Source organism: Schistocerca americana, chromosome 6 (assembly GCF_021461395.2).
Source record: "Schistocerca americana isolate TAMUIC-IGC-003095 chromosome 6, iqSchAmer2.1, whole genome shotgun sequence".
Lineage (NCBI taxonomy): Eukaryota > Metazoa > Arthropoda > Insecta > Orthoptera > Acrididae > Schistocerca > Schistocerca americana.
Window position 1 is genome coordinate 133,912,686 of NC_060124.1, and position 27,054 is coordinate 133,939,739.

Consider the following 27,054-nt stretch of genomic DNA (forward strand, 5'->3'; position numbering starts at 1 on the left):
TTTTTTCTTCATCTTTGCCAAAGATTTTCTTTTACACAACAATTTCTTTCCATCTCTTCAGTTTGGTTGGCACCTATAAAATAAAGGGACTTTCTCATTTGAGAGATAAGGATCCAAAGAATCTGTGGGGAAATGACAGTACACCTAGCTCTTATACTGCCTTGAGTTTGGTGGCACACATATTAACAATACTATTAATAAATTTCAATACCAATAATGAACTGTATTTATTAATACACAAAACCTGTACAGAAAAGGATAGAGCTTATTTAAAAATTCACAACTTTACTCTTCGTGCTCTGTGTGTAGCTTTAGATGACAAACTGAACAGTGATAAAAAAAAATTCTGGCACAGTCACTCACGTAGCACTTAGAACAATACCCCTGACAGCCACATAATAAATACTAAATCTTACACTCATAATTTAAAAAACAAACATAATGCAGTATTTTGCTTTCTCACAGTAGTGTTTGTTATCTGCTTACACAAAAAGCACGAAGTGGTCAAATGAAATATCACATTTTACAGTGACAACAGCATTTGTCAAACTACTGGTTCACAATACTGTATACCAATTAACATCAAAATGTAAATCTGACTCTAAAAAATAGTTTCCTGCATTGAAAACCCAGATTTATTTCTTTCAATCTTTGGAAGAATTGTGCTGTGGACATTGCACACCCCATAATAATAATAATTATTACTATTATGATAGTAATATGAGAAGTTATGGTAATTACTGTGTGGTGTATGCTTCTGCAAGAATTCAGTACCCTGCATAGCCACGAAGTAACATTCTGAGTCCACATGTTGGCAAATATGTCTGAAGACCATTTTTATTTAAGATGACATCTTGGTAGATGAATACTTCAATTCAAAGCCTCTGTTATCCTTCACCTGCTTCTAGTTTGCTGGTTTCAACAGTGTCCCTCTGTGATGAGTTTCCATTATCCACAGAAAGAGATTCATTACTTGCTGATGAATCTTTATCACAAATGTTTAGGCAACTCTCAGATTTTTCACTGCTTTCGTCAGGAACATTTTTGTCTTTGAACTTGTTGACCTCTGAAAATGAACAAGTAAATAAGTTCGAGCTTTTAGGAGAGCCCACTTTTCTGGTGTGTGTGTGTGTGTGTGTGTGTGTGTGTGTGTGTACGGAAGAAATACAAGCACGAAAACTTGCATTAACATGCTCTTATACTACAAGGTGACTGGTCTCGTATGCATGTTGTGGGCACTAAAATTTTCCACTAATACCTGCAATCAGACTACTTTAAAGTAAAGCAACTGAAAATCACAACTGAAAATATTGAAATGAACTTATAAAATTCTTATCAAGTTAAGATTCATATGGAAAATTGTAACTTCAATACACATCAACCACTTGATGATTATTAATGATGATTAATATTGGTAAATAACAGGAAAGGTATGTGGGCAATGTTGAAGCATTTGGGGATCCTAAAATTAAAGACTTGGTCTACACAGGAAAAATAAGGACATAATTATAAATGCAGGAAAAAAGAATAGAAATAAATGGAAGGAGGGACAAGAGTGTGGAAAAACAAAGAGCAGCTATTGTTTAAATCACAAATGGTTCTTACCATACTTTGAGACATCTGCTCCTAAAAGCCGCAAATAGTGAACACAGTCATTTGTTGGTACGTATGCTCGTACAGATTTTATACCTCGCCATCCCACCATGTGCAATGGTGTAGTACAGTTCACGTCACCATCATTGGTGGGCTCACCTTCATACACCAACACACAGCTGCCTTGTGCTGTAAATTTTCAAAAACAAAGAATGTCAATGTGCCGTTCTCAATTGTGTATATAATACGTCAGCAAGATTTACTTACATAGAGGACAGAGGGCACCAGTGCTCACCTAAGCCACTAATACTAAAATAGTACTCGTAAGCTAAGAAGGAAGGAAATACACAATTTGCTCTCGACAGCAATTCTATTCGAAACAAGTCAAACACTGGAAACGCCAGGATGGAATGTGGCAATATTATGCAAAGTCAAACAACGGAAAATCCAGGATGGAATAATGACAATATTATGAAAAGGGTAGATTGCTATTCACCATACAGTGGGCATGCTGAGTCACAGACAGGCATAGCTTCCAGCCAAAAGGCCTTCTGCTAACACACACACACACACACACACACACACACACACACACACACAGACAGCAGACAGAAATCACTGTCGTGCCACCGAGGCCAGAGACAGTGGTCATGCATGTGAGAGTTGTGCTTGTGCTTGTGCGTGTGCGTGGTTTTTTTTTTTTTTTTTGGGAGGGGTGGGGGGGGTGGGGGGGGGGGGGGGGGGTGTTGGGTATGGCCAACATTAAAAGAAAGCCTTTTGGCTAAAATCTCATTAGTTTAGCAGTCTTTTCATTGTGCCTGTCTGCAGCTCAACATCTCCGTTATATGGTGAGTAACAATCTACCCATTCCATAGCACTGTCCAATAGGTAGATTGCTACTCACCATACATCTCCTTCTATTATGTTGAGTACAATATATCCTTTGCATAAAGAACAGTATTATGGTTGATATGCTGATACAGTGCGCTGGCAGCAGTAAAAATATTTGGTATCTGAGTGTTGAAATTAGTTGAAGTTACGAGCCCAGCATTCTATCACCGTGTTACTTTCCTCTGGAAGAGTTAAGACACAGAAACGAAATAGTTAAAATACTATCGTCTTTCTCTGTGGTCAAACAGATTTCTACACTGTGGAATATTTATAAAATATTGCAACATTCTGGCTTTTACTGGAACGGTATGGTCTCTGAAAACAGAGGACTTTTCCTCAGAATAATTTTATTTCTTCACTGCAACAATGCTTTTAACAAGATGCACACAGTACAGTTAGAAATTGGCAACTTTAATACAAGGCTCTGATAATTTTTTGGTTACTTTTTACTGAGAAGTCTGAAGATATGGCTTTCATTCAAAATGTCCATTTTTTTTATTCATTCATACTTCATTTTACTCTGAATAATTTCCTTTTCCACTGTCATACACATTAACAATCTTCCACTCAAATTAAGGTGCTGCTTAGACCTTCCCAACAATTACATTATAAGAGAGGAAAACATTTTTTTTTTCTTTTTTTTCCTTTGCCGATTCAAACTATCAAATCTCAAATTAGCTTAACGCCAATATTATGAAAAGGATACACTAGCACTCCCCATAGAGTGGAGATGTTGAGTCACAGACAGATGCAACAGAAAAGACTGCTACAAAAGTAAGTTTTCAAGCAAAAAGGCATTCTTCTGAATTCACACAAACACTGTTCACACACACATGGGCACTGTCTCTAGCTGCTGAGACCGGATTAGAATTAGCTTAATTTTATTTTAATTCAATTCAATCTTTTTCTCTGTCTCTGTTCACTGTTAAACACCTCATACATGCTGTATTCGGTGTTTCCCCAGTGACACTAATATTTGATGAAAGGTTAAACCATGCTTCACTCAAATAAATCTTTCACTGAGCAACTGAGTGCATACAGTTATGAAACTTTCTCACACATTAAAATTAAGTGTTTGACTGGAACTGAAATACAAAGCCTGGCCTTACAAGACAAAACTCTTGCCAGCTGACTTAGCCGGACATGACTCACTCTACAGCTCAAAGTTTTAGCTCCCCAGAAACCTTACTTTTACCATACTGAACTAGTGGCAGAAAGAGAAATGATATGGCAGAGAGTGACTTAGCCACAGTTACAGGTTACTCTTCTCAACAGTAGAGAGTATACCGTTATGATATTCCTCACAGATTACAACTGTGTGCGGCATTCTGAAAATAGTGTGCTGTGGATTAGAAAGAACACACCTGGTCTTGCACGTCACTCAGATTATGAATAAAATGTTATCAGACTTCTAGCTTTGTCAAGTGGTTAAAATGCCACAAACTTTCAACCCAAGTACTATTTGGCTGTAGTACAGTGAAATAGTGCCAGTGAGGTTGCAGGGAGATCCTTATATACTCTAGCTGCCAGCTGGGACATTACTAGTGTTCACATTCTCACATTATCACCAAATATGGGCACATTTTGAGACGTCAAAGGGATAGCCAATCTAATACTGGATGGAAGTGTGGGGGCAAACACTGTAGAGGGAGACCAACAGATGAATACAGTAAGCAGATACAGAAGGACATACGTTCCAACAGTTATTCGGAGATGAAGAGGCTCGCACAGGATAGGGTAGCATGAAGAGCTGCATCAAACCAATCTTCGGACTGACGATGACGACAACGGGCATGTGTTGCCTCGATATTCTACATGCTCCCAATCACTGAATACCTCGCCGCACCCATGTTGTTCAGTGATTTTAATTCAATGGATTTTTTAAATTACCTTGTCCTAGGAGTCATAAGTGCAAGCCACAACAGAGGTTTTGTTCAAGCATACTTTTTTGAAATAGCATTAGTGATAAAACCTCTTGCGCTCCTTCCTGTGTTGATATATGGTGCACACTGTTTGCCTAATTTAAGTTTAGACACGCTAACTAGGTATTTTGTAGATCCCAGATGTTCTGAGACCTGCCATATCTTTTTACTGATCTCAGTAACTGTCACATTTTTGATGGCAGCATGAAGAAAGATTTGACTGTGTGTCTTTTCGAGAGGCAACTTATGCTGCATGACATGGGACCATAAAACATCAAAAATGTAAATTTCTTTTCTTGCTCCTCATCGCTGGTCTTATTGTGATTCCTCCTCAACATCATTTCATTTATTGCCTCTGTCAAAAATCCAGTAATTACTGAGACCAGTAAAAGATGCAGCGGGTCTCCAAGCATCCAACCAAGGTCTACAAAATACCACGCAAATATAACCAACCTTAATGGCTTGCACTAAGGGCTTCTGGTACAGTGTAACTGAAAAAGTCTTTGAAATAAAAATCACTGACAACCTCAGTAATTGAGATGGTGGCTACAGCTCAGCGCAGTATACAGTGATTGTGAGGTTGGTGTGGGTGCACCGATCGCAGGCTCAACATAATATGCTATGCCAATGTAAGGCGATAACTTGAGTACCAGTGATGTCATATCCAGCAATTAGAGAATGTAAGGACATACCATCAGTCCACTGGTTGACAATGTTTGTTTTGTACTTGGTCAAAAGCTTGTGGCATTTTAACCACTTGATGTGGCTTGAAGCCTGAGAATATTTCATTCAATGTTACTGCCACAAGAGATTGCATCCTCACACTCTGTTTATAGTTTTATCTATGCCATAATGTACTGTATGTGAAGGTAACAGAGCTTGCTTCCAGATAGCAGCACGATAGAACCATCTGAAAGGGTTTTCACTGGTACACTAATTTGGCAGCTTGGGCATGGATAAACTAAGGTGACAATATTCCGAAGTTTACTCTTACACCCAGTTTCATATAAAGAGCATGCTATTAGTCATCAACTTGTGAGAAATATCACATGAGATGCCAGCAACAGATGTCCAACAGGTTTTTGGTTCTGGCAGCAAAACAAGTCAAATGAAGTACTGTGAGGGTCTCTAGCTTGATATGTTGCAATAATCACAGAGAAAACTGTTTCTGAGCAAACTGACTTCATTAGTTTACTATACACTTACCATAAGTGGTTGCAGTACAGTGCACAGAACATTCACTTGACAGACAGCCAGCAACCCTATATTTCCTTTTCCACTTTTTGTCTGCAAAGTAATGTACACATTTTGACCCAGGGAAAATTGCGTTAATTGCGTCAGTATCATAAAAGGAGCCCATTACGGAAGGAACAGTGGATACGAAGGAAGGGAAAAAGGAAGGAAGGATTAACATCCTGTTAACCTTGAGGTCTTAAGAGACTGTCTCCTAAGACTGTGTACATTCAAAGACGTAATGAAGAGTGTTCAACAGCAACAGTGCAATGGGGTACAGAAGCACACAATGCTCAATGATGAATACTGAGGGCGCCAGAAATAGAAAATGACCAGCCAGCTCCTTTCTGAAATCCTATATAGTACGAGCAGTGGTGCAGAAGTGAGAAGCCACAAAAATAACTGAGCACAAAGAAGAACAGCCTGTCACTGCACTGCTATCCAAAACAATATCATCATACATTACGCAATCCAGTTCCAATCATGCATATGAGCTGACTGTCGGTATAAATGTAAAGAAAACATATTACAAGGCTGTATAACACTTTGCACTATGACTGATGATCCAGCTGCCGGAGTCTAGATATGTGCAAATATAATAATAAACCGCAAAAGAACTATTCTTAATTTAAGGGCACGATAGTACTTCACAATGCAGTGCTTAATTAATTTTCATGGACACAGCAGTTACTTTCATTTTGTGTTTATTTCTTACTTTACTCTTCTATTGCGTTGTCTCTGAAGTTTGTTCATTTTGCTTGCGTGTTCAAACTCTGACACCTGGTTTAGCAGAGTTAAATGAGGTACCAATATTTGCTGGGACAGGTGGATAATCAATGAACCAGTGGACTGGTTTATTGGTTTAATGATTAAAAGAACCAAAGTATGAGTCATTAGTCCCTCTTACCTGGAACAGGCAAGTCAACAGACCTACACAACAAAGAAGGGCCTAGCTCAAACGACCAAAGGTCAACAGAGCCTGGAGAAAGGACAAAAAAAAGTGGAAGGGGGGGGGGGAGACATTACGCAGGTGAGGTGCCCCGCCTCGTCCAGGGAGCAGCCATAAGCCCCCAAAGGCACAAAGGGCAACGGGGGACATATCCCTCACCACTTAGCAGAGGCATCCCACCCAACAGTAACCAGAAAAGATCAGTGACATATGCTGGGTGAGAGAAGCACAGGAAAAAGAGAGGAAAACACCAAGTCAAACAGAACATGCAAGAAGGCTGAAGAAGATCAAGGGAGTGGGCAGGGTGAGGACTGGGCCAGACCACCAAGCCCAGAACCTATGCCTGTTCAGAGTAGAGGAATGAACCAGTGAGGTATTATTCATTAACTACCCTGCAAACCAAAACATTTTTCCATCAATGCCTTTCATTAGTTTAAAAACAGCGATGATTTACTTGCTTCAGAGCTCTGCCACAGTAAGAATCACTGTCCTATCATTTCAGAAAAAAATGTGATTCGTCTCATATCCGTTCCGGATTACTGGAAGCTAAACTGCTCCCCTGTACACGCCAATCTGCAATATTACGCCTTTACACCTCTTGTATCAATGGTAATGTGGTGCACTGTCTTTTCAACACCTATCTATTCAAGCATACAGACCAAGTGGATTAGCACAGTGGTTAGCATATTGGTCTCGCATTCAGGCAATGATGGTTCAAATCCCTGTCTGTCCATTCAGATTTAGTTTCCCATTATTACCCTAAACCACTCCAAGCATATGCCAGAATGGTTCCTTTGGAAAGGGCAAGGCCAATGTACATCCCCATCCATTCATAATTTGAGCTTATGGTCCGTTTCTAATGACCACATGATGTTAACTCTAATCTTCCTGTCTTCCTTCAACCACTCCCAAAGCACCTTTGCTACATGAAAACAATAACAACCTACTTTTTGAGAATTTTGTTGAAGATCTCAACCATCTGTTTATCTAGAAGGAGGCAAGAATGATGAAATTAATGTGGGTCTTTATTTTCATTACAGAAATTTTTAGCATGTTGCAAATTGTGTTTAACAAGACTTTCACCTTCACTGTTACTTGGCAACTGCAACCGCTACAGGCACTTTCTGTTATTATGCAACAACTTTTTTGTGTCAGTGTGAATAAAATGCAATCAAACAAATTAGTATAGCAAGTTACAGTTAGCTCATTATCATTTTGAAACTTATTTGAGCAAAGAGCTAACATTCCTGGTTTACATTACGTTAAAAAAGAGAGAGTAAAATTTCAGGATAGTAATCACATCCAATGATAAACATGCACCTCTGATACTAGTAGCACGAATGCAAAAATATTGGTGCAGTGCTACATAGTTTTAAGCAACTATCATGTTGTAATCCTTTACCATGCAAAAGTAAGATCACGAAGTAAGACAAAGGTATGCCAAGATAAGATAAAAGAAGAGGAAAGGAGAAAAATCCCCCCCCACAATCCCCACACACACCAGCAGTGGGAGGGATGGCAGGGAGGGCGGGCTAAGAGAGAGGAGAGAGGAGAAAGAAAGAAGAAGAGAGGCGGAGGGGATAGGGAGAGAGGAGAACTAAATGTTTGCTCCCTTTTTTTAACGAATGGATAACATTAAAAATTTTCAGTTTCAAGGCAGGTGTTTCATACATTGTTGAACACTGCACATGTAATGTGCTTTTAAAAAATCATACAGTACATTTTTTTTGGTATTGTATATATTTACATGAACTTGCTGTTTCTTTTTTACTTACAAATGTCTTTAAGCTGCTGTTGTGTCTTCTGATCCAACGATGTAGCTTCTGGAGGGAATTTGGGGTTGTCATTCATCAGAAGGGCTATCAGATCAGACTTTGTAACTTTAATTTTCCTCTTTGGCCCCATATAAGGATAGATACTATGCAAACCCTACAATAAAAATTAAATATGAACAGAAAACAAATCTCAAAAATAGAAAATGGTGGGTTCAACTGGCACAGAAAATATCTGAAAATGGATCATTAGTTTTCACAACCAAAAATTCACATTATCACACTAACAAACAAGAATGAAACTTTCTTAAAACAGTCCATTAAGACTTACATGTACACTATAGCTGGGGATATTGCGACTTTGCGCAAACAGCAGCATTTATGAAATGTCATGAGAACATGCATTTTCCTGTGTGAAAGTGTCACAAATCTGGGGGAAACCATTTACTAATATTGGTAACAGACGGTTGAAATAGACTTATTTCTCAAGGGCTGAGGTTTTTGTGTAACCTTAACATGATCATTCACTGAAGAAAAATAGCAAAGAAAAATTTTGGTCACATTATCCATTTACAAAAACAGTTAACAATACGGTCACATTTTAATATTGGGATGTATATACATAGCGCACCAACACCTGCCTTCTAACCACAGTCTTCAATGATTTCACTGTCTACTTCACTACCATTACTCATTTAATTGGCATCAGTATTTTCTTCACACTCCTCCCAAAGCACGATGTCCTCACTACCATCCTATACATCAGACACACTGCATGTCCTGAACTCATTGATGACATCATGAAAGAGACAATCCATTGACACATAAGGCAAAATAAGGTTTTTTTTATATTCTTTGCAGATGGAGTGAGCATATGATCCCCTTCTGAAAATGGACTGGAACAGTATTTTTGGAGAGTCTTCCAATGTCACCTACGGTCTTGAGGCCATACCTCCGGGTCTGTTTTCAACACATCAACTTATTTTTCACTTCAAATGTGAGGTAACCTTTAAAGGCGTCCAATATGAGCATAGTTCTCTCACTGAGCAGCACACTAGTCTGCGATTCCTAACATCAGCTAGCCAGTACAAAATAATTCTGTTGTCGTCCAGCCTTTTTCTTGGCAGTAAATTGCTAACCCCCTAAGGGAAATTTTCCTTGGGCAAAGTTACCCATTTTAATAATAACAAAGAGGGGGAGGCATGCATTCAGCATTTCTTCCTCTACAACACCATGTAAACACCATGGTAATTCTTTCTTTTCAGTTTCCTATTGTTCTTAATAAGATACTTATTGCCCCTTTATAGTCTACTGTCACATTGCTTGGCATGTCACAAAAGACTGGTGTCTCAGCGTTGCCCATTTGGTGTGCAGGATAAGAGCACCACTGCCCCATTTGCATTACATACCTCTGGAAGCTGGCAAGTTTCTTGGTAAAATCTTCTGCAATCTGTGTGCTGCTTCGTCAGATACAGGGACCACTTCTACACATAAACCGAAGTCTCCAATTGATGCTCCCATGAAATTCTGTCCATGTTGCATTTAAGCTCTAAGCAATTTCCGAGGTATTTAACTGGATTATTTGTTGAGAGAAAGATACCCCATCTTCTCCGGAAAATACTACTTTTTCGAAGTACTAACCATGTGGGCAGAGAGACTTGCACGTCTGCAATGAGCTGACGGCCATGCTAGTTGTAGTGCAGCTACTGGCAGGGTCTCCCATGCTGGGAAGGGCCCAGTGGATGAACCAGATGAAGAGTATCTAACAACAACCCATTTCTCCCATATCTGTTCCTGTAGTCGTTTCCCAATTCCTCAGACACCTAACGCAAGGTGTAATGCGATCCACGCTGAGGGGTGCCTGGCACATGAGAAGTTGTATTATTAACAGAACCACAGGGATACCGGATGACCTCCCTGAGTAATTAGTCTTGCACAGCATGTGTTCCATGGTGTCTACCAAATAGAGCCCCAATTCTTGTGGGACCAGAAAGAAGAACATGGAAAACAAAACAAAAACTGAGGGACTTGATGAGATCTCAAACACCCAAGGAATTGATGGAAGCTATTTCTGTAGTTGGATTGGGCAAACGACCATCTGAGATTAGGAAACTGTTACTGAGAAGTTTGACTAGGGTCAAGATCAAATCCTTGTCTGGGGCTCGAATGAGAACACTCCTCAAAAGACAAATAGAAAAGGAAGGTAAAGAATGGCTTCTTAAAGATAAATGGAGGAAACTGAAAGGTCTTGAATCTAAGGCTTCAAAAATAACTCTCTCAGAGCACAGGATAATCAGATCCCTTCTATCACTACGACAGAGAACATGAGAACAAGGAAAGAGTCTAATACTCACACTTCTCAGGATAAACATATCCAGAAAAAGCAGAGGAGGAAATTGGGAACAGACCTATAGCATGCAACGTCTAGTGTGTTTGTAATGGTCCATTTGTGTGTATATTTTACTGTAGATTACAAACTTCACCTTCTTGCACTCTAAAGTGTTGCAGAAGTACTGTGGCCCAGGCATCTTTGATTCAGACCCCTTTTCCTCCTGGACTCCTCTTCTGTGAAATACATGTATTCACTTTCCTTTACAATCACTACATTGCAATTTTACAGTTGGTTACACCCAAGTTATAAAACATTCTGGAACTAGTGAAAGGTCTCCTAGCACTACTTCTGGCTTTACTAGAATGACAGGGAGCAAAACCAAACAATAAACCCACCTTCAATTGGGCAACAATGGGCTAAGACCACTGTGGTTTTTGTTTTCCTGCATTAATCAAATCAAAGTATCCCATATTTCCTTTTACTTTATACACAGGATAGAACACTAGCTTTAAGTTCAGGATATTTCCCAGTTTTTGGCCTTCTGTAAGAAACTGCAGTTTGCAGCTTATACTCCAAAATGATCCAATGCTGCACATTAGACTACTCATCCAAACACTACTTATTAACAGCGTCTCTATCAGATAATCACCTACTCTGAGTTTGATATTTACATCATAACTGCAGCAATTTCTGAAATGTGTTGATTTTTCTTTCGGTGTTAACACTCACTGTTGAAGATTAAATTTTACTCTTTAGTCACAGAAAATACAATGCCAGGCTATGTAAAATGCTCATGTGATTGTGCTATAGAAATATAAAAAAATAAAAGAACATAATGAATCAATCGCTTAATCTCCGTGGATGTGGGCAATAGTCATTCTTTTTTCATAGTTACAGAAAAACAGTGCTCGACTCGTGCAGGATAATGGACCTTTGAGTACGATAATAGTCACTACTTAAAATAAACTGTCAGCAATACAAAAGACTGTTGCTTCAGATACAATGATTAATCTCCCTACACTTCAACATTGTTGCTCCACTTCGAACTAAGGAATGAGCACCATAGTCGAAATTTCAATTATGTGAAAATATACCTGTTTTTGTAGATGCTGGTAAGGCAGACCCTAATTTTCTGTGACTGAGTTTTGGGGGGAAAATGGGGCTGATATTTGGAGGGATATTGTATATGGTTCTCAAATGAAATTTTACATAAAATGTGTTACTTTTTTATCATCACAAATAAAAACAAAGTTATGCCAGTTCGTATCACTTACCTCCTGAGCCAATCGAAAAGGACATTCCTGGACTCTGTTGTCACACCGAACAAACGTTTTAACACCAGTGTTGATCAACTGAAAAGTATTTTAAAATGTTATTTTCAAGGAATTTAAAAGCAAAGTAAGCTATAATAATGGATCACTGCTTCTTATCTATCAAATTATTAAACTGAGTCCATACCCAGTCATTGGATACATACTTCATAAAAGATGCAAGCAGCTCAAGAGACTGCATTCAGCTGGCACTACAATATGTGACCAAAGAAGTTACCTGTATTTATTATAGCTCCCTGACAAAACAGTTTCAAACTTCAATGTACATTATAGCTTGTCACTACCATTCTTATTTTGAACACAAGGGTAAATACAACAAATAATAACAATGTGCTGTGCTGCACTTGCTTTTGCATTTATATTTGGAAACAAAATTTGATGATGCTGACTAGAACATACTCTTTGAATTTCTGAAGTTATCAGGGATAAAATACGGCATACAGGAATCCCCAATTATTATTTAGGATTTGGAGTCTCTGGGGGAAAAAAATACAACTTTTCTATTCAATAGTGTTTGCATTGCGTGAAAGCTGGTGCTGTAATTGAAAAAAATCGAAATGGTTGAAAAACCATTGAAAAATGGTATCATCTCAAGAAACATATGTCAGATTAATATCCCAGGAAGTGAGAATGCAGTTCTAAAACCTTTAATGAGAAACCAGTTTGTTATAGCAAAATATAATACAAAACATAATACATTACATTGTCCATAGTATTAGTGTAATTTTTTTTCACAGTTGTCACTGAACTTAAAAGCAGCTGGAACAATTAATTAAACTACTTTTAGCTTTGCCCAGGAATGATGACATGGATGTAGTAGTATTTTGTTCCCTCTGGGATCTTTTTTAATGTGAGTCTCTTTGCCTCTCAGAAACCTCCCTGTTTTACTGAAGCAAATGTTTGAAATGGTGATCATTTTCTGCAATACATATTGCAATCCTATTTCTAAAGGACAATCCTACATCTCTAAGTATTTCTTCACTAATGTTTGTACATTCATTGATAATTTGCTGCCATATACTTTCCGGTGTTGTTGGTCCTTCCATGCAACATTTCTCTTTTAATGTTCCCCACGGGAAATATTGGGAGAAGTGAAATCGTGTGAATGTGCAGGCCAATTTTGAGGAACACCTCGTTCAATCTATCGACCATCATAGTTTGAATCAAAACTGCTCACTTTATCTGTGAATAATTTATTGGACATCCATTGTGTTTAAACACCATATCAATTTTTGTTTGAAGTGGGAGATCTGCAAATAGTACTGAAAAAAGGAAATATCTAAAAAGTCACCATTCACATTACTATCTATGAAAAATATATGGGCCACTTATCCATGTACCTGAACATACCACACCAAACACTGACACTCCACAGTTGTTGATGCTCGACTTGCCTTAAGCAGTGGGAACTCTCCACTGAAAAATAATACGTATTATGCCATTCAATTGACCATGATTCAAAGAAGTTGATTCATCAGGAAAAGTGTCTGTAAAATAAAATCACTATAGGCCACTAGTTGTTGCTGTATTTCAAAAGTTCAAGGGGTCTGCAAGTCATTACCATGTTTTTCATGTAAAAATAAGTGATGTGGGTGGAATTTGTATTAATGCGGCATGTGCAGAACAGTCCTTGGGGAAATTTCTCAATCTCTCGTGATTTGTCAAGAACTAACATGAGGATCCGCAGTAACTGCACCTAAAACATTCTCTTTGGCATTTTTCATTTGCCAAAGGCAGCGGTTGGACTCTTTCTTTGTGTTGCTCATTTCCACTTTCAGTGAACAGCAAAGAGTGACTGTAGAAGGAACATTCCTATCAGGGAACGGATTAGCACACCTTAAGGAAGGATTGACTGCAGTTCAAATACTTGAAGTAAATTGAAATGTGAACACTTCGCACAGCCTTTTCCTTGTCCATAGTAAACGGTATGGCCACAGTCATGCTCCAAACAGTCTGACTACTTCCTTGAAACTGGAAGTGTTACACCTACGGCAAGAGTCTGACACATGGTCGCAGTCCATGCTTTATACCGTATTTACTCGAATCGAAGCCGCACTTTTTTTCCGGTTTTTGTAATCCAAAAAACCACCTGCGGCTTAGAATCGAGTGCAAAGCAAGCGGAAGTTCTGAAAAATGTTGGTGGGTGCTGCCACAACTAACTTCTGCCATCGAATATATGTAGCGCTACATAGGCATGCTTTATAGGCACAAAGATAAATACTGGCACCAAAACCGCTGCGTCATTAAATAAATAAAAAAAGAAAAAAAAGGTGGAAGACGAGCTTTTTTCTCCGCCCCGAGTTTCGACCACTGCATTTTCGTACATTATCCAACGAAGTAAATACAAATTCCGTATTGTTCATCTTCGAATGTAGCAGCAGCATTTCGATGTACTACGAAAATCCGACTGGCAAGACTGTTTGGGATGTTTGTCAATATGGCCAACTCTACATTCTGGATTTTTTCCTACCTGTGAGAAGAGATGGTTACTAATAGGAACTTTTATGAATTGTGAATCACATGCAGTATTCTCTTCACCATACGAATAATACGAATATAAACATTTTACCATGTATTGTTTCGTGTTTGCTGCTATCTCATTTAAATCCTGTCTGCCTAATAAACTACGAAACTAGAGTGAGACAACAGCAAATGCGGAAGAATATACATATCATGCCATCTTTATATTTGTAAAATCTAAGATTTTTAAATCTAAGATGACTAATTTCTGTGCAGAACGTAATGTACTAAAGAGGCGCCTGCAAAGATTTTCAAACGGAGAAAAATTTTCGCTAAACTTTCGTTCAGAACATCTATCATACGCAGTCTATTATTTGGTTCTTGTTAATAATTAGCAAAGAAAGCAGCCCCATGCCGCGAGCGGTGACAGGCCGTAAACACGCACTATCAGAATGCAACAAACAATGCACGACACAGTACAGTAATGCATTTTCAGCTTAGAGTGACGTAAACACCTATAACAAAGAAAGCGGCGCTTATCAAATCAAAGAAAAATAAGCAATCAATTCAAACCAGACGAAGTACGTGAAAAAGGAAGCTTACCCGTATAAATAAGGACGGAGCACCTGACGCATAGCAATGGCTACCTGGCAAAGCGTAATTGCTAAGCGTACGCCTCGAACCAAACTACTGTAGCTGTATCGTCATTCATTCGATCTAAATTGTGTCTCATACTGCAATGGACCAACTTTGTTTCGATTTGGAGATGCGGCCTAAAACTTTTGTCTCCCCTTGAATTTCGAGTCTCAAATTTCAGGTGCGGCTTAGATTCGGGGAAAATTTTTTTTCCTCGATTTCGAGTCTCATTTTTCAGGTGCAGCTTAGATTCGAGTGCGGCTTAGATTCGAGTAAATACGGTAAACAGTAATTTGAATGGTAAAAGATGTTTTGCAGGAAATGGTCATCATTTTTCGATTTTCAACTCATTTTCATTTTTGATCAATTGCATCACCAATGGACAATGAAAACACTGTTAAATAGAGAAGGTAATGTATTTTTTTCCTAGGGAACCTAGATCCACGTTATAAAAGTGATTCTTATTTATGATTCCGAAGCTGACACTACACCCGTGCTCTGGAGGTGAGACAGGTGGTTTAGATTCGTGCCACAGGATTTCCCCCTTCAACACAAACAACTTTTATTACAACCTATTTTTAATTCAATTTGTAATTTTCTAGATATTTCAAAAACCAACTTCAAATACCTAACTCTGTATCGAAAATGATTGTGATATTTGCAGCACAAAAGCCTAGTCATCTGTTCTGAAAAATTATCTGGGCCATCCAATCTCCAAGTAACCACATGCACCAAATCTGAGAACCACCTTTTTTCAATCAACAGACCCATGAAGGTAAATAAAAGTACACATTAGTGAGCTCTCCCCTGTGTGTATCAATTATTTATGAGAATTCTTACTATTTGCTGTACCATATTTACTCCAATATAAGATCATCCTGATTATAAAACAACATTTTTTCAAGAGGCTTGTTAACATATTCTAACTAAACAAAATTGCAAACAGTTTTACTGACAAAGTATCTTCCTAAAAAGTTAACATCATACCAATTCTAAATTTATACCTTTTATTGATTGTCCACAGTTCTGATAATAAGAGGAGACATAAAATAAACAAAAATAAAACGAACAATTGAAAATCCAGGATCGAATGTAACAATATTACGAAAAGAAAAGTTGCTACTCATCATATATCGGAGAAGCTGAGTCACAGATAGGCACAATAAAAAGACTGTCACAAATACAGCTTTTGGCCAGTAAGGTCTTCGCCAAAACTACACACACACACACACACACACACACACACACACACACACTTGTGTTTGTGCGAGTGTATACGTGTGTCTCTGTCATCTAATTTTGATGAAGGCCTTACTGGCCGAAAGCTATATTTGTGACAGTCTTTTTTATTGTGCCTATCTGTGACTCAGCATGTCTGCTATATGGTGAGTAGTAACTGTCCTATTCACAAAAATAAGTCTCTTACATTAATTTGCAGACGGTTTTCTTTCCCACATTTTTCGCTTACTAACCCTGTTATCTGTGGTATCACTATTTTTGATTACCATTCTAACAGCACAACTATGACATTCACATCTTCTTCGTCACCAATATTTGGCTGTTTCTTCCAAATATGTTGCAATTTCTGAGGTTGTAGTTACCGTGGGACCTGAGGTCACAGCTGTTTTTACCCTAACACATATTGGATACCACTTCTATACTGATGTGGGAATGTTAGAATAAACACACTATCTGCCCATCACTCTTTTATCCGCTATGTAGAACCAGCAACTGACTCACCGCTTCTCGGTCCCATCATACATCTCGGTGAGCATCAACAACGTTGCACCATGAAACGTGTAAATATGTCAAAGGTAACTGTGACATGTAAGCAAATAACAGGCCAAGCGCCAAAAAACTGATTTACAGATAGTCAACAAATTGTGTATAGCACTTAAACAAAAGCAACATAAAAGTTGGAGATCACTATACAAACACATGTGGGGTTTTATTCTATTTAAATGGATTTAAGAACAAAATGATACAAAATATGAAAAAAATGAAATGGTCTGTTTGAAATGGGTTTAACATAAATAACGATACAAGTGCCATCGTGTCCATTTTCACTCATTTTGCAAGTGTCTCATAAAACCACTTATTCTCCTCTTTTACAAATGGTATCATTTTAGCTTAATCCCTTCTCTTTTCTTCAGACAGCCTACATTCCCAGTGTAGTGTTTCCAGCTACACGTGTTGAGATCTGAAGGCTTCACATTTCTCTTCAAGATGTAATATTCCTTGAACTCTTCAATTTCACTAAGAGCTAACCAAACTTGCAGTACCCCGGGCAGTTCAGCAGTCAGTCTGATCCATTGTGCTTTTGAAATATGCACATTGGTGACATTCATATATTTTTCAGCAGCTGACTTAAAGTTGTAAAAATCTGTTTCTTGCATAATAGTCACTAGAAATGGTATGGTGTGCATAACTTCAGTGATGAGGCGAACTAAATCTTTTGTAACTTCAAACACAGTTAGCCTCTTTCATTTCTCAATGTGAGCAAAATCACAATCACAAGACATAAAAGAGTGTCCTTTCACCAAAAACTTGTGTTCTATTTCCGTAAAGTAACCCTTCGCTGTAAGATAAACTCACAGAAACATCATTATCTTGTTTTTGTTTTGTCCACAGCAGTTATGACTCCACATTATTAGTTTCTTTTTACAAGTAAGTGTCAACATAAAAGCTTTGTGCACATAGGAAGCAATTTCATTCCCACCCCTGTCACATACAGCCTCATGCCAGAGAAACATGTGACTGGTTTGATTATCAACCAAAAGTTTTAATTTGAGAGCTGTTCAGTGTGTCTTAATGAAGGAAGAAAAAACACTTTCTTCCAAATCCATTGCAGCTATACATACTTCTGAGTTATGCCCCTGACTCTTGATTGTGTCAGTTTTCATGGAATCTATAGCTTTCTTGCCTTTTGGTGACGGCGTTCTAGCTGCAGTTTATTGTCTTTATTATTGGGATCACACCTCAATTTGGCTTTAAGGAGGCCACATGTAGAACAAGTGTCACTTGGCAACTGATGAAACTTTAGCTTGGGGAATCTGACTTTAAAGATTTTTGCATAGAAACAGTATGTGGGTTAGTGTCTTCATGCTGCCTTTGAAATTCCTTAAATAAATGATAAACAGTAAGGTCTTCATTTAAGTTTGTCACCCATTTTTTTTCCCTTGAATAGTGGCTTTCTTGTCTTGGTATGGCGTTAATATGAACAACAACCAGCTTTTCATCTTCTTTATATTTCTGGTGTTTTGTCTCATTTCCTCACTCTTCTTCATATACAATCTCACCCCTCTGTTTCAACCGTGTTAATGTCTGAACTCTTCTTATGGTCAAACCGAGAACCTCAATAAATGTTCCTTTACATTCTCTTATTACGTCTCCCTCACCATCAAGCAATGTGTAAGACACAGTTATGATTTTCTTCTTGGGTATGACCAGCTTTCCTGCACCTTTCTCGGTACACAGCTGCGCAGTTTCGTTACTATCATCATATATTTTTGACCTTCGCCTCTTCACTTTGCAAACATGTATGTGAGACACTGCATAGTTATTTTGCTTCACTGTATCATTTGGTTAGTAGGATTCCTTAAACAACTTCAGTTTCTGGTCATATGAAAGGTGCCCGCATTTAAACTTACGTTTAAAGGAGACCTGAAAGAGTGAAGCAGTATATATAATATGTTTAAATCAACATGCCTACATATTTGCAAGTAAGTAAATAATTTCATTCCAGTAGTTAACTATAACCTCATAATAAGAATGATGATTTTTGTCCATACAAAATTCGTTTCAATAGCAAATTGAATGCATTAAAATACTAGAACATAACTTTCACAGATCCCAATCCTTGTAAAAAAAATTAAAACGGCAATCAAGTCCTACCTGGTGCTTGGGAGCCTCTTTAGCTGGAACAACAGTGCTGTCTTTTCGAGTATATTCCTTTCCTTCGTTGCGTAATTTCTTCCTTTCACTTTGAGCACTACCTTCACCTTTCTTCCTCCGTTTTGGTGCAGTTTTCCTTTCCATTTTTCAAAATTGTGTGTTATGTATCTGTAATATTACTTCAGCAGTGTCCTATTGTTGCAAACAAACTGCAGAGCTACTTCAATTATCAACAATTCACACATGTACGTGCCAAGACAATAACAGAGAACAGAGGGCACATGACTCATTATTTGAGCATTGATGTTGGTGTTAGACGTGAGTGCCATCCTGTGAAAGTTGCAAACGCTGTTTCACGCTGTTCTGGTGCTTGTATCAGAATACATATTATTGGCAATGGTGGTTACAGTGGAATTTCACCTATTACTCAAATTTTCATTTTTTGGCACTTGACCCGTTATTTACTTACATGCCACAACTTATCTAGACATTTTTTGTCTTCAGCAAAAATGAACACTACTGTTGAGTGCTTGTGCAATTTTGAGGTCAATTCAATTTCGACGGCAACAAATGATTTCACGCAAACTGCAGTTTAAAAGTGAGGGATGCACTACTCCCCTCCCCGCACTCACGTAGTTCTCAGCCAAGCTGTTATCACTGTTCCCCATCCAACACTTCAACAGTGCTGTGCAATACCTCCACCGGTACAAGTCATATGTAACAACAGCAACTAATACATAAATAAAAGATTGCAATCATGATTCAGTTCAATTTAGAAACTTTCGCTCATCCCATGATCTACTAACACCTGTGGCACTACCTCCACGATGAGTCTTCTCGCAACAACAATTAGTTTAATAAGATTTATTTCGTTTCTTAGACATTTCATTCTGGATTAATTTTCCTTCTTGTTTAATCTGAATGTTACCATCATGTTCTAAAGCTGATTAAAAGCTGGTATTCTAATACAAGAACACCAACAGAATTTCTCTTAGTAAATCATTACAATCTCTCATACTCAAATAAAATACTGATCTGGGTTCTGAATCGAGCAATGTTTTTTGAAGGATAATATTTCCACTTTTGAATGTTACCTTTACTTAAAATGCAGCAATAATGTTTGTAGATGGTATTCATGTATGTATGAGAACTTTTATTGCAAAACCTGGTCAAATACAACAAGAGTTTGTAAGATGATAGACTTTAGTGTTATTTCCTCCAGTGTGTCACAAAATTGTCAAATTTGTAGCAAGCAATAGTGTTGTAGTGGATAGTTCATAGTTTCTCGCGTATCTCTCACACTAGCACCGCAGGAGTCATATGTCACATGATTGTTCGATCAACAATGGTACTGCATCTTTAAATGCGAGTATCATTTGTAAACAATGTTTAAAAATGATACCCTCAGCAGCAATAATTTGTTCTGCAAATATAAGATGACCTTATACTTTTCAAATGACAAATTTGGGAAAAAAAGTAACCTTATAATTGGATAAATATGGCATTTAAATGTGATTCAAATATGATATTTTGAATTTAGATTTTATTTCCAAATTCTCTCTCTCTCTCTCTCTCTCTCTAACACCCCCCCCCCCCCTCCCACACACACACACACACACACACACACACACACAGAGAGACATATATCCAAACAATAATCATCATCTGCAATTTGATTATGCTCTGACAAACTGTTAAATGCCTTCTTACAATTTACTTAACACACACAAATACATGACTTTTAGTAGTTGATTTAAGCAAACATTTATTTCTTATTCAATCTGTTAAAACTTACTCTCACCTTAATGTTACTTTCATTATGTAAAACTATATCTCGTACTGCTGGCGATGTGAAGTATATGTTCTTTTTCTTTCCTTCTTTGCATCTTGTCAACAAACAAGTTGGCTGTAAATTTTTGTCAATGTCATAAAAGTCCCTGTAAAGAAACATTTTGTAGAAGTCTACAGTATCTGCTTCATTAGCATAAATAAAACATATAACAACTAAAAGGTATTTACTGACAACATTACAAACCTTATCTGTGGCCAAAGAGGTTCATTTTCATCAAAGAAAATGAATGGATCTTCTTTGTACCCATGCATTCTCCTCCTCTTCCTCTGTGGTTCTGGTGCAGAATCTTTCTTTTCTGTAGATGGTTCAGTACTACTTGCATCATTTGGTTTCAATGGTGCTTCCCAAGGCAAAAGACGCACCTTCTCCAAAACTGCCACAAAGAAACCTCCAGTATCTTGTTTGTGAGGAAGTATGCGTATGCTGCGAAGCCAAATAAATGACTGTATCATCTTAATAAGGTTCTTTCCAAAGAAAGTATAAATTACTATTACATTAAAAAAATGTATCAACAATTTGGTGCCCTAAATGATTGTTTCAGCAACACAAAAATATTATAAATTCCATTTCAAATCTGCTGTGCTTGACACTACAAAACAATTATCACTGCATCAAACTGTCTATTGTAGGTAGCTGTGTTTGGAAATTATTATTATATTGAAAAAGTTTCATTTCTGCAGATTGTGTTTTATTGTCAATTTCACCTGAAGAAATAACTGACCCAAAAAAGTACCAATATAAACATGTATCAGAGACAAGACATGCTGCAGTTGACTACATGATGTAATAAACAGGAATTTCTCACAGAAGATGTAACAGTTCCTACAATAAGGCTTTAACAGTCTTGAAAGAGTAAGAAATATTGTATTGGGAGCTGGAATTAATTCTCATTGTTGACAAAGTGCAGTAATTGCACTAGCGCAGCACGGTGGGCAGTAACACTGTACCTGTTTAACGCTACAAACATTAGGCTTTCACATCTGTGCATGACTTTGGGGCAGTGTGAACAGAGCATACCTATTTAGTGTCTTGAACATGTTAGGTTTTGTATTTATAAAACAGTATTTCAATAAGTGTTACTCTTCTGCTATCATCTCAAGAAAAGTGCCGTCGAAAATCATTGTCTGCTACTGGAAGCATATGGAGAACGCACTACGTCAGAAACAATGTACAGAGACTAGTTTAGTTAATTTTGATGCGAGTGGCCAAATGCATCCTGATCAGTGTGGTATACCATGACCTGCTGTAACTGGGTCAAACGGTGAATACTGTATGCTATGAAGTACGATTACTCAATCTGAATCAGGCTCTTAAAGACAAACACCTTCAATATACTCACACAAATGTCAAAGTTTTTTCTGCTACATGACAATACCTAACCATATGTTGTAAACTGAATGAAGGAAACCTTGATAGGACTTCAACTGGATGTCTTACCCCACGTGTCATATTATTACACATCGCTCCTTAAAATTACCATTAGTTTCTGAGTCCAGATAGCATGACTTTTCTGAACAACATGTCACATCTTTTAACAATCTCGAAAACTGGCTCCATGAGTGGACCACCTTAAAAGATCATGATTTTTTTTTTCACACAGTCCAAGGTGGTAATAGGTTGTAGCTGCCAAAGGACACTAATTTCAGTAAATTATCTTGTGCAATTCTATTAAAATAATGTGTGTTTTCTGTCCAATGATCTTCTTCTTCTTCATTGTTGCTTTGGCCCAAATGACCATAGGTCTATGCCTTCTCTAGATCTCTCCAACAATAATTTCTGTTCCTGGCTTTCATAGTCCATTCTCCTTTTCTCAGGCCCATTGTCTCTTTGCCCTTGTCGACACCATCTTCCGTCTTGTCTGTGGCCTTCCACAGCCCCTTCTGCACACCAGATCCTGAGAACGCTATTCATGGCTGACGTAGACGTACCTCTTCTATCCTAATTAGATGTCGTGTCTACATGAATCTTCTTTTCTTCACCTTAGGTTGGTCAGTTCCTGGTTTTTTAAATATCCTCCAGCCCTGTAACTGGGGGTACCTCTTGTGGTCAAATTCCTTTATATCTTGCTCTCTAAGACTAGCAGATTTTGTTCGCCATTTTATGTTAATGTATAAGTAGTATTCAAAACAAAAGGTATAAAATGTCATAACAACCAAAGCAGTTGAAATTAGCAGTTGAAATTAGCAAATGCCGCTCTGAGACAACTTTGAGAAACATCAGGGGCACAATTGTAGTATCTGGTGTGGTTGAGCGCATGTACATGCATCAACACTTCCCCTTAAAAAATTCAGAGCTGTGCCCTCAGTAGGCAAGATTTTTCTTTTTTAATGTCTGAAGTGTGACACTCATTCAGTTCCTCAAGCAGTGAAAAAAATATTAACAGTGACGTGTATTGTGAGCCAGTCCATAGCCTACAAAAGTCCACCACAAGCAAACGGCCTCAGCTGCTCACGGAGTGAGTGATTCTGCTCCACGATAATGCACGTCTTCATGTCTCCAAGGTTAGAAAAAGTGTACCAGCAAGTTCAAGCTGGAGCAGCTTGAGCATCCAGTCTGCAGCCCGGACATGTCGCCCTGTGACTTCCATGTGTTTGCTCTGTCTCTTATTAATTTACTTGGTATAAAATGCTTAACTGCCACTAAGAATACTTTTTTGAATTTAACAATACTAGAGAAGGAAAGTTGCTACTCACCATATAGCAGAGATCCTGAGTCACGATACGCACAACAAAGATATTCACACAATTAAACAAGTCCCTTCCATACAGCCTAGCCACCCGTGGTTGTCGCATCTGCAGTGACGAGTAGTCCCTCTCAAAATATACCGAGGGTCTCACTGAAGCCTTCACTGACCGTAATTATCCTCCCATCCTTGTACAAAAACAAATCTCCCGTGCCTTATCTTTCCAGTCTCCCACCACCTCCCAAAGTCCCCCAGTCCGGCCACAGAGGAGCATTCCCCTCTTAACTCCGTACCATCTGGGACTGGAGCAACTGAATCACGTTCTCTGCCAGGGTTTCAATTACCTCTCGTCGTGCCCTGAAATGAGAAATGTTCTGCCCACTATCCTTCCCACCCCTCCTACCGTGGTATTCCGCCATCCACCGAACCCACACAATATACTCGTCCATCCTTACCAATCCCTTACCTCATGGCTCAGACCCCTGTAATAGACCTAGATGCAAGACCTGTCCTATACATCCTCCTACCACACCTACTCCAGTCCGGTCACTAACATCACCTATCCCATCAAACGCAGGGCTACCTGCGAAACCAGTCATGTGATTTACAAGCTAAGCTGCAACCACTGTGCTGCATTCTATGTAGGCATGACAACCAACAAGCTGTCTGTCCACATGAACGGCCAACAACAAACTGTGGCCAAAAAACAAGTGGCCCACTTTTTTCTGTTGCTGAACACGCTGCCAAACATGACATCCCTCATCTCTATGACTGCTTCACAGCCTGTGCCAAATGGATCCTTCCCACCAACACCAACTTTTCTGAATTGTGCAGGTGGGAACTTTGCCTGCAATACATCCTACATTCCTGTAACCCTCCTGGCCTCAACTTTCGTTAGTCACTGTCCTCACCCATCCAGCCCCCTCCCTGTTCCCATTCCAGCACTACACAGCCATCATTTCACCGCCACACCCAGTCTTTTAATTCCTTTTATTTCTCTCCTTTCCGCTACTTGCCCCCTCCCCCCTCCACACCTTCTCTACTGCCCTCCATCTAAACAGCAACACTTCACTGTCCGCCACTCCCATCATACTATCCCGCTCTCTCCCCTCCCCAGCCTCCTCCTTACTCCCACCCAGTCACCACTCCCATCATGCACTGGTGCTGTTGCTCGCATTGTAGTTTCAGCTCTCTGAAACTGTGGACGTGTGTGCAAGTTGTGTGTGTGTGTGTGTGTGTGTGTGTGTGTGTGTGTGTGTGTGTGTGTGTGTATACTGCTGATAAAGGCCTTAAAGAACGAAAGCTTTAATTGTGTGAATCTTTTTGTTGTGCCTTATTGCGACTCAGCATCTGTGAGTGAGTAGTAACTTTCCTTCTCTGGTATTGTTACATTCCATCCTGGATTTTCCATTGTTTGATTTTTTAATTTGAGCTACATCTGGTTGACAGTTACACGAAGTGTTCACATGAAGAGGTGCTAAATGTTGTAACAACCAAACCAGTTGAAATTTGTGTATGTCACTTTAGCATAACATAGTGAGATATGATGCAAAGGACATGTCGTCACCTCCCAAAAAAATGCGAAGCTGTGCCCTCAGTAAGCAAGATGATGCTCACCATCTTTTTCGACATGCGAGGTACGATACTCATTGAATTCCTCAAGCACACAAAAACCATTAACAGTGACATGGACTGTGAAACACTCCGCTGCCTATTTAAGTCCATCAAGAGCAAACGGACTGGGCTGTTTACATAGGCAGTAATTCTGCTACATGATAACGCACATCCACACGTCTCCAACATCAAAGTAATAGTACTGGCCAGGTTCAAATAGGGACTCAGTTACCTGTCTGAGTGTAAAAGCTGATCAACAGTTGATTTGTTCCTTGTGAAATTACACTGATAGTCCCCTATAATCCAATCTGCAACTGGTATCACCCTCTTCAGTAGACATGCTTACATTATAGTGCAACATCACATACCAGATGAACATTCTGTTTTAGTATAGCACAGACTATGGCTATTTTCCAGGTGTCATGCAATCTCTCATATTCCCAAACATTTTTTAATAATTTTGTAATTATTTTAACCAGTACCAGTCATCCATTCTTTATTAGCTCTCTGGCAATTTGATCTTCTCTGAAAGCTTTGTTTTATGTTTTTGATTATTTCGTCTATTTCTTCTTCATTGGGGGTCTCTACTTCACTGTCTGTGGTGTCACACAGAAAAGACTGAATAAGGCCACCACAGTTTAGAAATTCTTTAGTACTCTGCCCACTGTCATTGTACTTCAGTGTCAATCATGAGGATCTTCCCCTGTGTGGCTTTAACAAATGTTTCCTTTTTCTTATATTTCTATATTACTTTCGTTACAAATCTTTACTTTTCTCTACGGGTAGCTCCTTGTAATATTTCCAATTCTCCTAACTTAGTATAGTTGCACGTAGCCATGTATGGAAGTGAAACATGGACGATAACTAGTTTGGACAAGAAGAGAATAGAAGCTTTCGAAATGTGGTGCTACAGAAGAATGCTGAAGATAAGGTGGGTAGATCATGTAACTAATGAGGAGGTATTGAATAGGATTGGGGAGAAGAGAAGTTTGTGGCACAACTTGACTAGAAGAAGGGATCGGTTGGTAGGATATGTTTTGAGGCATCAAGGAATCACAAATTTAGCATTGGAGGGCAGCGCGGAGGGTAAAAATCGTAGAGGGAGACCAAGAGATGAATACACTAAGCAGATTCAGAAGGATGTAGGTTGCAGTAAGTACTGGGAGATGAAGAAGCTTGCACAGGATAGAGTAGCATGGAGAGCTGCATCAAACCAGTCTCAGGACTGAAGACCACAACAACAATATGGTCACCTGCCTTTTGACTCCTGATAACATTTTCTAACCACCACTTCCTAGCCAAGCTTATCCCTTCTTTTTTTTCTGGCACACTTGATTGAACCACACCTTATCCAGCCTCTTGTGTGCCCAGAACTTACGATTCTCCCTTGTTTACTGTTTCCTTAATTTGAGACCAGCTGTGGTTGATATCAGCGTCTCTCATTTTTTCGTCACATTTATGTAGATTTTCTGCTAGCATTTAATCTCTTTATATCGTAACTAGCTGAGATACATTGTGTTACCCAGGTATTTATCTATTAATCCATCTCCTCCTCCCTTCTCTGTCTATCCCCATCGACTTCTTCCCTCTCCCTTTGTCCATGTCCTCCTGCCCCTTCTTTCTATACACGTCCTCCTCCTACCTCATTCTACTTGACCTGTCTCTCTCTATCCATCTCTCCTCCTTCCTCTCTCCATCCATCACCCTTGCCCCAGTTCACATCATCTTCACTGCTCCCTCACTCTATCCATCACCCCTGTCCATCACCTCCACCCCACTCCCTCTCTATCCACCCCCCCCCCCCACTGCCACCATCTATCACCTCCACTCCTCCCTCTCTCTATCCATTTCCTCCACCCTCCCATTCTCTGTCCTCCTCTTCCTGTCCCTCT

At 38.9% G+C, this 27,054-nt stretch overlaps 1 protein-coding gene across 1 annotated transcript in view; it reads right to left on the reverse strand.

Moving 5' to 3' along the window:
- Positions 1 to 208: 208 nt before the first annotated feature.
- Positions 209 to 27,054, reverse strand: part of LOC124619633 (tRNA (cytosine(34)-C(5))-methyltransferase) — a 79,143-nt gene continuing 52,297 nt past the window's right edge. Inside the window, exons 10-15 of the mRNA XM_047146146.1 lie at positions 21,049 to 21,288; positions 20,815 to 20,950; positions 11,967 to 12,044; positions 8,364 to 8,517; positions 1,606 to 1,782; positions 209 to 1,066 (exon numbers count right to left, since the gene is read on the reverse strand). Coding sequence (XP_047002102.1) covers positions 888 to 1,066; positions 1,606 to 1,782; positions 8,364 to 8,517; positions 11,967 to 12,044; positions 20,815 to 20,950; positions 21,049 to 21,288 — 964 coding nt within the window. The 3' untranslated portion in view covers positions 209 to 887. The remainder of the gene's footprint in view (positions 1,067 to 1,605; positions 1,783 to 8,363; positions 8,518 to 11,966; positions 12,045 to 20,814; positions 20,951 to 21,048; positions 21,289 to 27,054) is intronic.